Source organism: Sturnira hondurensis, unplaced genomic scaffold (assembly GCF_014824575.4).
Source record: "Sturnira hondurensis isolate 20B ecotype Veracruz unplaced genomic scaffold, ASM1482457v3 Scaffold0006413, whole genome shotgun sequence".
In the NCBI taxonomy this organism is placed as follows: Eukaryota; Metazoa; Chordata; class Mammalia; order Chiroptera; family Phyllostomidae; genus Sturnira; species Sturnira hondurensis.
Genome location: NW_028079044.1, coordinates 42,852,682 through 42,864,953, shown reverse-complemented (window position 1 = coordinate 42,864,953; position 12,272 = coordinate 42,852,682). Strand labels below are relative to the sequence as shown.

Below are 12,272 nucleotides of genomic sequence, written 5' to 3'. Positions count from 1 at the left end.
GAGACAATAGGAGAAAAATGTTTATATTGTAGTGTATTAGAGAACATTTTATAATGTTGGTGCACAGAAGACCTTGCAAAGCAAAAAATGAAAAACTATGAATGTAAATCTCTGTATCACATGTACCTTAAGCATCATATGAGGAATTAACATTATTATCATCTAAGAATTATACTGGGAAGGATCTAGGTTTGTTTGGAAATATTCATTTGGGATGTGTTTTGCCTTTGTTTTCTTTGGCAGCTCATATAAGTGGAATAATATAGATTTGTCTCTGTGAATGACTTGTTTCACTTAGCACAGTGTTTTCAAGATTTATGCATATTGTAGCATTTGTTAAAATTTTATTTATGTTTAAAGCTGAATAATATTACATTGTACGTGTATGTATGACATTTTGTTTATCCATTTATCAAGTGAAGAGCCTTTGGATTGTCTGGCTCTTGTTTATTGTGAATATTCCTGCTGTCATTATTGGTTTATAGTATCTCTTTAAGTCTTTGTTTTCAGTTCTTTCATACATGTATACTGGGTTACATGGTAATTTTGTGTTTAGCTCTTTGAGGAATTACTGTACTGTTTTTAATGATGACTGTTAACTGAATGTTAATAGTTACACTATTTTACAGTTCAAGGGTTCTAAGTTTTCCAGATTCTTACCAGCACTTGTTATTTTTTTCATCTTAACTCTTATTGAACAACCACTCATTCTCATATTTTACTTTGGGCCCTGAAAGTGAATTAAATGATTTCAAAAAAACCCTTTAAGTAAATACTACCATATAAGTTACCCAAGTCTTGAGTTTTAAAGATCCCATTTTTTTAGTTCTTAATCTGTTATATACCTGGTTTATTTATAAACTCAACATGTAAAAGATTGTTTTTAAAATTCTTTATTAATTAGGATTATCATAAAAATATGTATAATAACCTATTGTTGCATGTATTTTCTTCTTTTAAGGTGCAAGAATTATTTATTCATGATTATGGAGAAATTTTCAATGTCCAGTTACCTGGTAAAGAAGAACGGACAAAATTTTTTGAAGATTTAATTATCAAACAAGCTGCTATGCCTCCTAGATCAAAAAAGAAAGCAGGTATATTTCTATATCAAAGCTAATATATATAGTAATTTTGAGAAAGTGGGAATAAAATATTAGTTAATGGCCTTTCCGTCTTCTAATAATAACAAGCTTAAAACTTTGGGCATGAGATTGATACCTCTACAGCTTAAATAGACTTCTTCCCCTCATTCACATTGACTGAAGTTCTTAAAGCACATAAGGCCTTTCAAGTATAGTTTCAATCTATGTGGACTTTGGGCCTAACCTCGTAGAATAGCCCAAATATGCCATCTAACCCGTTTTTGGCACTTTCATTATCCCATTTCTCCCACCTCTTTCCTTACAAAGCACTTTATCTTTAAACCATACAAACATACTTCTGCCCTTACATAAGTTCATTCATGCTTGCTTTCTGTTAGTAATGCTTCTTTCCTCATCCGCATCTCTGCCTAAGGAACCTTTTATTTTCTTGTTCTTCTGGTATAACTCAGTTTTTTCTTCCCTGACATATCTAGGCAAAATTATTTTTTTACCCTTTCATACTACTAATATGATATATTGATGTAGTAATTATGTCTCTTACTTCCTTTATAGTAGATTGCCAACTTATTGGGGCATCACTCTCATATTCCTTTTTTTTTTTGTCTTGAATACTCAGTGCATATCTTTTTAAACAAAGTTAAGCTTCTGTTATATTTGAAACATACCATCATTTTTTAAAAATGTTTATTTATTTATTTTTAGAGAAAGGAAGGGAGGGAGAAAAACATCAATGTGTGGTTGCCTCTGAAGCACCCCCTACTGGGGACTTGGCCTGCAACCCAGGCATGTGCCCTGACTGGGAATTGAACTAGCAATCCTTTGGTTTGCAGTCTGGCACTCAATCCACTGAGCCACACCAGCCACCATCATTTTTCATTAGTTCAAAAATTAAATAGTAAAGAAGACTTTAAAGAAAAATTTTTAAGATTTAATTTATTTTCAGAGAGAGGAGAAAGGAGGGAGAAAGAGAAGGAGAGAAACATCGATTAGTTGCCTCTCACATGCCCCCAGCTGGGGACCTGGCCTGCAACCAAGGCATATACCTTGACTGGGAATGAAACGGCAACTTTTTGATTTTCAGGCCAGTACTCAAACGACTAAGACACACTAGCCAGAGCAAGAAGACTTTTTAAAAGTAAAAATATTCTTGTCCTGGAAATACCCATAATGTACTTTCAAAGTTTTAATAGGCCCTTAAGTGATCTCAAAATGGAACAGAGGCAATGACTTGGGAATTAGTATTCCAGTTAGAAGTTACCAGTTATTGCTGGGGGAATGTAGAGGTAGACATTATGGTTGCACTTTAGTATTCCAAATTCTCTGCTTCCTGGCATATGTAAGGAGGGTTACCCCTGAAAGGCTGTCTACCATGTGCGCTACATCATTTTTCACACTCGATATAATGAGAGAGTAACAACTAAAAATCTTTCATTTATGTGAAGTTTTGCAGGCCTTGGAGGTCCTCCCAGTAGCACCACTACCTGAACCAAGACCGTTAACGGCGGAAGAAGTGAAACGGCTAGAAGAACAAGAAGAAGATACATTTAGAGAACTAAGGATTTTCTTAAGAAATGTTACACATAGGCTTGCTATTGACAAGCGATTCAGAATATTTACTAAACCTGTTGACCCTGATGAGGTATTAATTTAAACTTTGGATCAAATGTGTTCTAAACTATAATGCTTCAAAACTAGAGACTATTTGAATAGTTAATGTGGTTCTCTGCCTATACTCTGAACTTATTTTTTGGTTTAAAGATTGTATTTATTTTTAGAGGGAAAGGGAGGGGGAGAAAGAGAGAGGGAGAAACATCAATGTGTGGTTGCCTCTTGCACACCTCCTACGGGGGATCTGGCCCACAACCCAGACATATGCCCTGAATGGGAATTGAACCAGCGATGCTTTGGTTCACAGGCTGTCATTCAATCCATTGAGCCACACCAACCAGGGTTGAACTTGTTTTCTTATATAGAAACATACCAAATAGTGTCTAAGCACATGGAAATTTCAGTAATGATCTAACACATTTTTGTTTTCTGCAGAGAATAGACAGTTAAATTTGCTCAACCCAAACATTCTAGAAGCAATTTTTGAATGCTTTAATACTAATGATACTTACTTGGACAGAGTGAGCTGGAGAACGAGCTTTTAAGTTTACATTGAAAGATAGGTGACATTTGGTTGAGGAAAGAGGAATGGAATGTAACTGGAGATACAGTTGCCCGAGGATAAGAATAAATACAAAATAAAACTAGCCTTAAATAAATCAAAGCTTTCATATTAATATAATACCATTATTTCTTATGTATTTATTCTCTCCTATATTGCCTGGCAAAGAAACTTTACTCAAACATTTTTGTGTTTAAGAGTTAATTTAGTGATTTGGTCGTTTGCTTGAATTTTAGGTTCCTGATTATGTGACTGTAATAAAGCAACCAATGGACCTTTCATCTGTAATCAGTAAAATTGATCTCCACAAGTATCTGACTGTGAAAGACTATTTGAGTGATATTGATCTAATATGTAGTAATGCTTTAGAATACAATCCAGATAGAGATCCTGGAGGTGAGCACTAGGGAGTTCTTCTCATGGGGTGGAATGGGGGCGGCTAACACTTAGAAGGTTGATTTGATACCAGGTGCTACTATATGGTAAACATTTTACATTCACAGCACCAAAGGGTTCCATTTCCTTTCTTCAAGAAGTGGACACTGTTAAGTTTGAGGATCTCTTTCCAGACCTTTTCTGTCCATATACCCATTCTATCCTCATGTAATCTATTAATAATAAAATTACGTATTTGCTCATGTATATAATTATGCATTCAAATATTTACATATTTGGGATAAACTTATTCATTTTCAAAAGGAATTTTTTCTCAGTTTTGTTTTTTAGCTTCTTAGTCTTGTTTTATGTATGCAATGTCCTTAATACTTCTAGTGGATAGTATATTTTTTAATAGTCCATTTTCTGCATTAACTCTCTCCTCCAGTACATTGGCTTTTACAGTTGGTAGTACTTTTAAGTTAGACTGATTAGCATAGAGACCTACTGAGTTTCTTTAGCAACTGAAAAGCTCACTAGTATTCCACCCTACCTTCCCTAGGCTTTTCCTTATATATAGTTCAGGATCCTGGAGGTAAGCAGTGGAAAACAGGCTACCACGTTTGGAGTGCCCCTTAATTGTGGAAGGAAGGAAGTATTTACCTGGGAAGCAAAGGGCTTTCTCTGTTTGATTGCAATCAAGCTGCTGCTGCTTCTCTTTCTGTCCATGTGGCAGCCTAAAATTACTTTAGACCAGTGGTGGTCAAACTTTATCAACTGTCAGAATCTAAAGGACTTATTAAGATACATGTTGCTGGACCCATCTCTGGGGTTTCCAATTCTGTAGATAGAGGATGAGGGCCTGAGAGTTTGCATTACTGACCAGCTCCTAGGTGATTCTTGTGTTCCTGTACCTCAGAAACCAATGCTTCAACTTTGCCTTGCCTTTCTTCAGCACAGATGCCATTAGAAGCCCCTTCCAACATCTCTTTTGATATTGTAGCTACACCTTGGGTGTGAATATTGTAGAATACTGCCCTGTGAGAGAGACTGATGCACCCATTCAGTCAAGCTTGTATTCACTTGACTTCCGCCTTCTGCCTCAGCATATTCTAGTTTACAGTAGTTGGACTCAGTTTAGGATTTTATCCAGTGTTTCCTAGTATAGGGTTGTTCTTTCATTATCTTTGCTTAGTTTCTCTCTCAATGCGGTAACATGCCCTATAGTGCTTCCAAAAGTCTTTTACATTCTGGGTCACTAATGACACTGATAGCCTTCCTTTCTGGGTTGCTTATTTTTGTCATTAATGTTGTTTAGTCTTGCTATTTATTGATTTCTATTTTTTTTCCCTGATACCTCAAAGGGATCTGGATAGAACGTAGCAATAAAATTGTTTGGATTTAGTCTGCCATATTGAATTAGATGTTCAGAACACTAAATCAGCACAAAGAAGAGAATAACACAATTTTAATAACTGTTACTATTCATGGTAAAACTAAAAAAATAATGGTGATGGCTATAATCTTAACCAAAAATGTTGAAAAGTCTTTAAATACTTAATTTCTCAGATCGTCTCATTAGGCACAGAGCCTGTGCTTTAAGAGATACTGCCTATGCAATAATTAAAGAAGAACTTGATGAAGACTTTGAGAAGCTTTGTGAAGAAATTCAGGAATCTAGAAAGAAGAGAGGTAGGAAAATAATTTGGCATCAAAAAAAGATGCTTTTGATGTAGTGTAAGCCCTTTTAATTCTTCAGGTAATTTTGAAATCTGGAAATTTGATTTGAAATGTTACATCTATTTATAAGGTTGTAGTTCCTCCAAATATGCCCCGTCTTATTACCATGTGATGCCAAAGCAAAATTCCACTCCTGCTGGTGATAAAAGATCAGATCCGGAGCAGAATGAAAAGCTAAAGACACCCAGTACTCCTGTGGCTTGCAGCACTCCTGGTGAGTGCACACTTGGGTCATTTTTACTTAAGAAATTGTAATCTTTATGTTCTTCCAATGATCTTTACTTTCTCCCTTGCTTTTCTTTATTTATATTGAGGTAGTGAATTACATTGGTTTTGTGAATATTGAGACAAGTTTCCATTCTTAAAGTAAATCTGTGTTGTAATGATGTCCTCTTGTAGTCCCAATTCACCTTTATCTAATTGTGGATTGACTTGATTTGAAACTGATTTTCATTTCTTGAAAATCCTGGTCATTTTTTGTTCCTCTTTATTCTTAGAGTATAACTTTACAGGGTACCAATCCAAAACCTGTTGGTTTTCCAAAGACCTCTCCCTTGGCAGGGTCTTACTTCCATTTTTTGCTGTTTAAGCCCCATGAATGTGAAACTCTCAGTTTCTTACCCTCTCAGCTTTTCATTTGTTTTTCCAGATTTGGTTGTCATAATTTCACAATGTCTCATTAGATCTCCAGTGCTTTTAAACAGAAATTTAAAAAATGTATGTATGTGTTTTACTGGGGTTGGAATTTTCTCTTATTGTATTGTAGGTTTGTCTATTCCAGGGTCATTTATTTGACATAGATAGAGTAAGCCGTACTTTTATAAAAGTGGGAAGAGGCAGCAGGGAAAGAAAGGGTGAAAAGGCAAACCAGTAAGAGAATCAATGTCCACTACCAGAAGGTTCTTGGTCAAATCAACTTTAAGCAAGTTTATACATATGGAAATTGAAGACATAAAAAATGACTCCCTTAAAACAATCCATTCCTAGCTATATACCCAACAGGACTGCATACATTACCTTCACTGAACACACATATAAGAATGTTTGTAGAACAAATATTCCTAACAGTCCAACACTTGGGACAGCCCAAATGCCCATCTACAGTAGAATGGGAAAATGTGGATTATTATTCAGCAATGTGAATGATTCAACTTGAACTACATTTAATAATATAGATGAATCTCCCAGATATAATATTGCAATATGATTATACTGTATCTGTCTAAAAAGTTTAATCTTTGTGTGCCTTATTTTTTTCATCTGTAAAATGATGTTGGTAATGGTAACAAACCTGATCAGGTTAAAAGTGAAATTTCAGTGACTCTCAGTGCACATGAAAGACTTAGAAGAGTTCCTGCTGTATGGTAGACACTAACTCTAAGCCATGTTTAATCTTGCCTCTTCTCTGGTTAATTCCTTAAGCTACTGTCAAAGTGTTCTTAGTAATATGTGCAGCAGAGCATTCATTGCCCTTTTTAAAATTATTCAAGACTTGAAAAAATTATTTCAGGTAAAATTCAGACACCTCAGAATGATAGTTCATTACCTACTTCTTTACTTTTTCATAGTACTATATATTTGTTTCTATATTCCAACCACTCAAAACTAGGGTGGTTTCTTAAACTCTCTATTCTTTTCTATATCAGTAACTTTTCCTCCACTTACTTGGACTTTAGAAAATTATTGAATGTTCTTTTATCCTTTTGATTTCAATTCTCTGCAGCTCAGTTGAAGAGAAAAATCCGCAAAAAGTCAAAGTGGTACTTAGGTACCATAACAAAACGAAGGAAGATTTCACAAACAAAAGATGGTAGCCAAAATGTCACAGATGGCAAAATTGAGAGTGATACAGAGGAAAATCACGATACAAGCGTTGACCCCAACGAGACCGGAAACACGGGAGAGTCTTCAATGGAAGAAAATGAGATGCAGCAAAATGGCTCTGAAAGCAAAATAGGTTTAGAAAATCATTCAAGTACCTGTAATATGGAGAAAGAACTTGAATCTGGGAAGGCTACAGCATGCACAGAATTGAAAAAAGATAAGATTTCTTGCAATGGAGATGCTTTAAGCTCTCAAATAATAAATGTATCTGATGAAAATGAAGCAAAAGGTAAGTCTCAAACAACTTACTAATTTTAAAAGATGTTTTAGTCAGAATTCTTAAGTGACTACCATCTCAATTTATTCCTTTTTTTTTTTTGTCTTTCATAGTGCAGGTGTTAACGAATTAGGAAAGATAGCATTATCTTTGTTGAATAACGATTATGCTAGTAAATCACTATTGTTAAAAGCACACGCTGGTATCAAACAAATCTGGATTTGAGCCCCTAGTCCACTACCTAGTACCTGTGGCCTCGGGCAGGGTTCTTGACATATCAGCCTCAGTTTTCTCTTCTGCAAAATTGTGGTAGATAGTTGCAGGTAATGAGATATTTTGAGGATTGGATATCATCTAAAGCATTCGGCAAAGTGCTTTGGCTATATAGTTTTTGCTAAAGGTAGCAGGATACCCTCTCATTAAGCAAGATAAGCAGTTTCCTATGACTTTTGCTGAGTGGTGTAGAAAAACTGTTACTCACTCCCATCATTCCTCAATTCACATGGTTAAATCCAAGATTATTTACTGTGGGGGCGACTTTCCTTGAAAGTCCCCCAGCCGCCACGGATGAGAGTCATCATGACTGAGATATGATGTGATCTGCTTGGGGAGGAGAAGTGGCCATTTTCCCAGAGGAAAAAGGCTGTGAGCAGTAGCCAGTTTCTCAGGGGAAGAAGGTGTTGAGCTCCCTCCTCCAGGGGCTTTTATTGGGTTGTAATACACAGGAATACAGGGTGGCAAGGATCAAACAGTAGACAGTAGATAACATTTTAAAGAATTCTGAGGGCTTAGTATGAGTCAGAGTCTGTCAGGAACAGAGTTTTAGGGTTTCCTGCTCGAACCCTTAACATATGAATGAAAGCACTCTTAGCAGAGCAGATTTCACAGGTTTATCAGGAAGTCTTTGTGATGCCAGATTTTTCCAGGGACACGCTCTAGCAAGGCAAGGAGCTGCACCCCTCCCCATCAGGTATTCAGGCTTAAGGGGATTAGAGCCAGGAAGCGCTTCTCCCAGAGAACATGGAGACTCGGGCTTTGTCAAAGCCAGGGGGTGAGAGTCCATTGCTCTTTGTTGGAGTCCTTCCATGAAGGCCTCCCAAGTGATTAGGCATTATAATGTCTGTGAGCCAAATAATAATGTTACTCAATTATTCATTCTAGAAATGTGGACTCTGCGAATGACTCGGGCTAGGCGTTCCCAAGTAGAGCAGCAGCAGCTCATCAGCGTTGAAAAGGCTTTGGCGATTCTTTCTCAGCCTACACCTTCACTTGTTGTGGACCACGAGCGATTAAAAGTATGTAAATTGAAATTGTAATGCTTTCATTGTGCATATTAGTAACATAACCCACCAAAAGAGGACTGTAATAGTAGTGTATTGTATCAATTTGGCATGTAATAAATAATGATCTTTTATTTTTTAATCCTTTAATATTATCCTTTATTATAATCCTTTATTACTTATCCTGTAATAAAGGATAAGTTTGGTATAGAATAATTTTCATAAGGTAAGGGTTGGAGGTGGCTAGTACATTGATATTATAGTTTTAGTAGACTTGTCTGCATTATTGATCCAATACATTGTTTTATGATTATTACCTCTGACTATTTTAGTTAGTTTTTTACTTAGCCATAATGACATGTTTTATGAGATAATGACATATCCTGGTAGGGCTAGCCTTGAGGAATCACAGAAATCCAATGAGTCCATTTCAGTCATAAGAAAAAAACACTTAAGCAGATGGAAAATCCTTTTTATAAGAAAAAGAACCCTACAGTGGTAAGGCAGTTCACCAGTTACGTTCTTTCTCTTTCTGTTCCACATAATGGAATCGGTTATAGTGCAATATAATATCCTGCAAAAAATGTTGCCTTTTTCCTTATTAATCTAGTTTGAGATTATTTTTTTATCTGACTGTAGAGATTTGTGGCTAGAATTGAAATTGACAGCCTCCTCAGCTGTAGTTTTAGGATGGGGGTTACCCAGGGCAGAGACCAGGATCACAGAATAATGATAAAGTTAGCTACAGCTAAAGTGCAGAGCCGCTGTCCCAGGCTGCCGTGTCACATCAGATGACGTGGTCTGCCCTCTGTCTGGTCTATATGCTAAAGATCCTCAAGATCTTCTAAATTAAAATATCTCAAGATAAATTATCTTTCAAATGTAAACACTCATATTTTCTTTTAGAATCTTTTGAAGACTGCTGTTAAAAAGAGTCAAGAATACAATATTTTTCAGTTGGAAAATTTGTATGCTGTAATCAGCCAGTGTATTTATCAGCATCGCAGAGACTATGACAAAACAGAACTTATTCAGGTAAAAAAATCTATGCAAGTATTGACTGATTTTAAAAGAATTTTTAAAGACCATTTCATATGTGCATGGTAGATTATTTCTAGGTGCTTTTGAGTTCTGTACTTTTTTAAATCAAGCACTTCACTAGTTTGCCTTTCTCCTTTTATAAACAGTGAAACTATAGTATTAGTAAACTACAAAAAATCTTTATTGTGTGTGTGTATTGAAGGTATCTAACCTCTTTTTAAGATAGACCTATATGTCTTTACTTAATACTGCTTTACAGTGGGCATTAGAGTACTAACTTTTAAAAACAGATATTAGGGAAAAAAAGAAAAATATATATATTAGTAATGCCTATATAGTATAATGTAAATATTACTGGTACCAACTATATACCTACTAGTGTATTTTTATCTATAGTAATTAGCCTACCTACTAAAGTATACTGTGGTACCTACATAGCATAATATAAATAATACTAGTACCTATAAAATATAAAATATTAATACCTGTAAGTATATCAGTACCTTAGTTATAACTATTTGAATTTAACAGATGACTGCATCTCAGACTCATTTAAAAGGGATTTAAATAATGAAGTCTCATCAGTGATCTCAGTTCATGTGATAGTCTTAAATTCTGAACTAAATTTCTGTTTTAATTATTATATATATACATGGGTAATAAATTCTTAAGATTGTTTAATGAAACATAGTGATAGAGTAATGTTTCTTTAGCTTTTCCATATTGAAGCTTACTGTTTTTCTTTCCTACCCTTTATTTAGAAAATGGAACAAGAGGTAGAAAACTTCAGTTGTTCCAGATCATGATGTCATGGTATCACATATTCTTTGTATTCTGTTTTTTATTTGGTTCACTTTTGTCATGTTCACATAATTGATGCAAGATGAAATCCTGCATTTTTAAGGAAAAGATTAAAATAGTTAAATAAAATATTTAAACCTTGTTAATATTTATGTACATGTATAATATAAATAACAGAGATAACTGAAAATGCTGGGAGTTTGAATGAACAAGGCACTATAGTAATAATAATGCTATGGCATATCAGTAGTTGAAGTGTGGCCGACTCTTAATATGAAGTTACTTGATAGCTAATATTTTATAGCACTGAAGAGTAATTAGTGACATTGACATTTTTTGTTTTAAGCACTTTTAACTTTATTTTTTCAATAATAATATATTGTATCAGGCTGGAACTTAACCATGTGCTAGCCTTTTTGTTGTCTTTGTTTTCTTCAGTGCCCATCTCCCATGTGCTTTTCAGTTGCCCTGCCCATTCACTTAAAAGCCAATGTTCAAGTCATGATTTGCCAGAGGGCCCTTGACACGTTCTGGCTGTGCCACAATTCCTTACTCAAATGTCAAAATCAGTTCTTTTTAGATAAACGTTTTTATAATTCTAATTTGAGTTAATAAATATTTTAAATATTTTTACTTAAGTTTCATAAGTGTACACAACAAGCATATTAATAACTACTTTGTTAAACAGCTTTTTATTAATTAGCACAGAGTTTTTATATTTGAAAACTTTATATTCTAAATTTGTGTTTAGGTTATATTCTATATATACCTTTTATATGCAATTATATAAATATTATAAATTTTGTATTAATGATACCAAAAATGCATTTCTTTCTTAAAAGAATAAAACCACTCACCGCTATGCATTTGATTTTAGCAGCCATTTAATACTTATAAAAAAGCTTCTATTGGAAACTTTCAAAAGGAATAGGGGATAATGACTTCATATGAAAGATTCTGATCCTAAGACAGTTTCAAAGTTGAGCTGCCTTTTGCTGATTTATCTGGATATTTTGTTTAAAGCCTAAGATCCAATAATTCTGATACCTTAATTAATAGATACTATCTATGTAATGCATAAAGCAATGCTGGTCACTGAAAATATTCGAGTATGTGTGTATTCCTGGATTCGCGTGCATGCGCGTACACACACACACACACACACACACACTATTTTTATTGAAGTTTATTATAATTTATTCCAGATGCATCTTTTATAAGTAGGATTTTATTTTGTATGTATAATTTTTGTAATAAATTATAAATCTGAAAATTGCTTCTCAAATTTGTTTCCATTTCTTTATCATCTAAAAATATCCTAAAGATAATTACAATACTGTTTACATTGGACTGTTTATATGCTGTATGTCTTTTAGCTACAAAGACTAATGTGCTTCCTGTTTTCTTGACATACTGTCTATAGACATGGGAAGTAATATGTCTACATTTCTGTGTATTTTCAAAACCATACTGAAATAGCAAGCTTGGAATGATTCTCATTTTTTGCTTAAAAGTAGAATCAGCCCCAGCTGGTGTTCCTCAGTATATTGAGTGCCAGCCTGCAAACCAAAGGATTGCAGGTTTGATTCCTTGTCAGGGTACATGCCTGGGTTGTGGGCCAGGTCCCCAGTACGGGGGCGTGCAAGAGGCAACCACAC

At 34.7% G+C, this 12,272-nt stretch overlaps 1 protein-coding gene across 1 annotated transcript in view; it reads left to right on the top strand.

Moving 5' to 3' along the window:
• The window catches only part of ATAD2 (ATPase family AAA domain containing 2), a 63,345-nt gene extending 51,691 nt beyond the window's left edge, over positions 1-11,654 (top strand). Inside the window, exons 20-28 of the mRNA XM_037048479.1 lie at positions 962-1,097; positions 2,549-2,745; positions 3,513-3,672; positions 5,221-5,343; positions 5,462-5,605; positions 7,115-7,504; positions 8,654-8,787; positions 9,679-9,807; positions 10,575-11,654. Of these exons, the coding sequence (XP_036904374.1) occupies positions 962-1,097; positions 2,549-2,745; positions 3,513-3,672; positions 5,221-5,343; positions 5,462-5,605; positions 7,115-7,504; positions 8,654-8,787; positions 9,679-9,807; positions 10,575-10,619 (1,458 nt within the window). The 3' untranslated portion in view covers positions 10,620-11,654. The remainder of the gene's footprint in view (positions 1-961; positions 1,098-2,548; positions 2,746-3,512; positions 3,673-5,220; positions 5,344-5,461; positions 5,606-7,114; positions 7,505-8,653; positions 8,788-9,678; positions 9,808-10,574) is intronic.
• Positions 11,655-12,272: the final 618 nt, after the last annotated feature.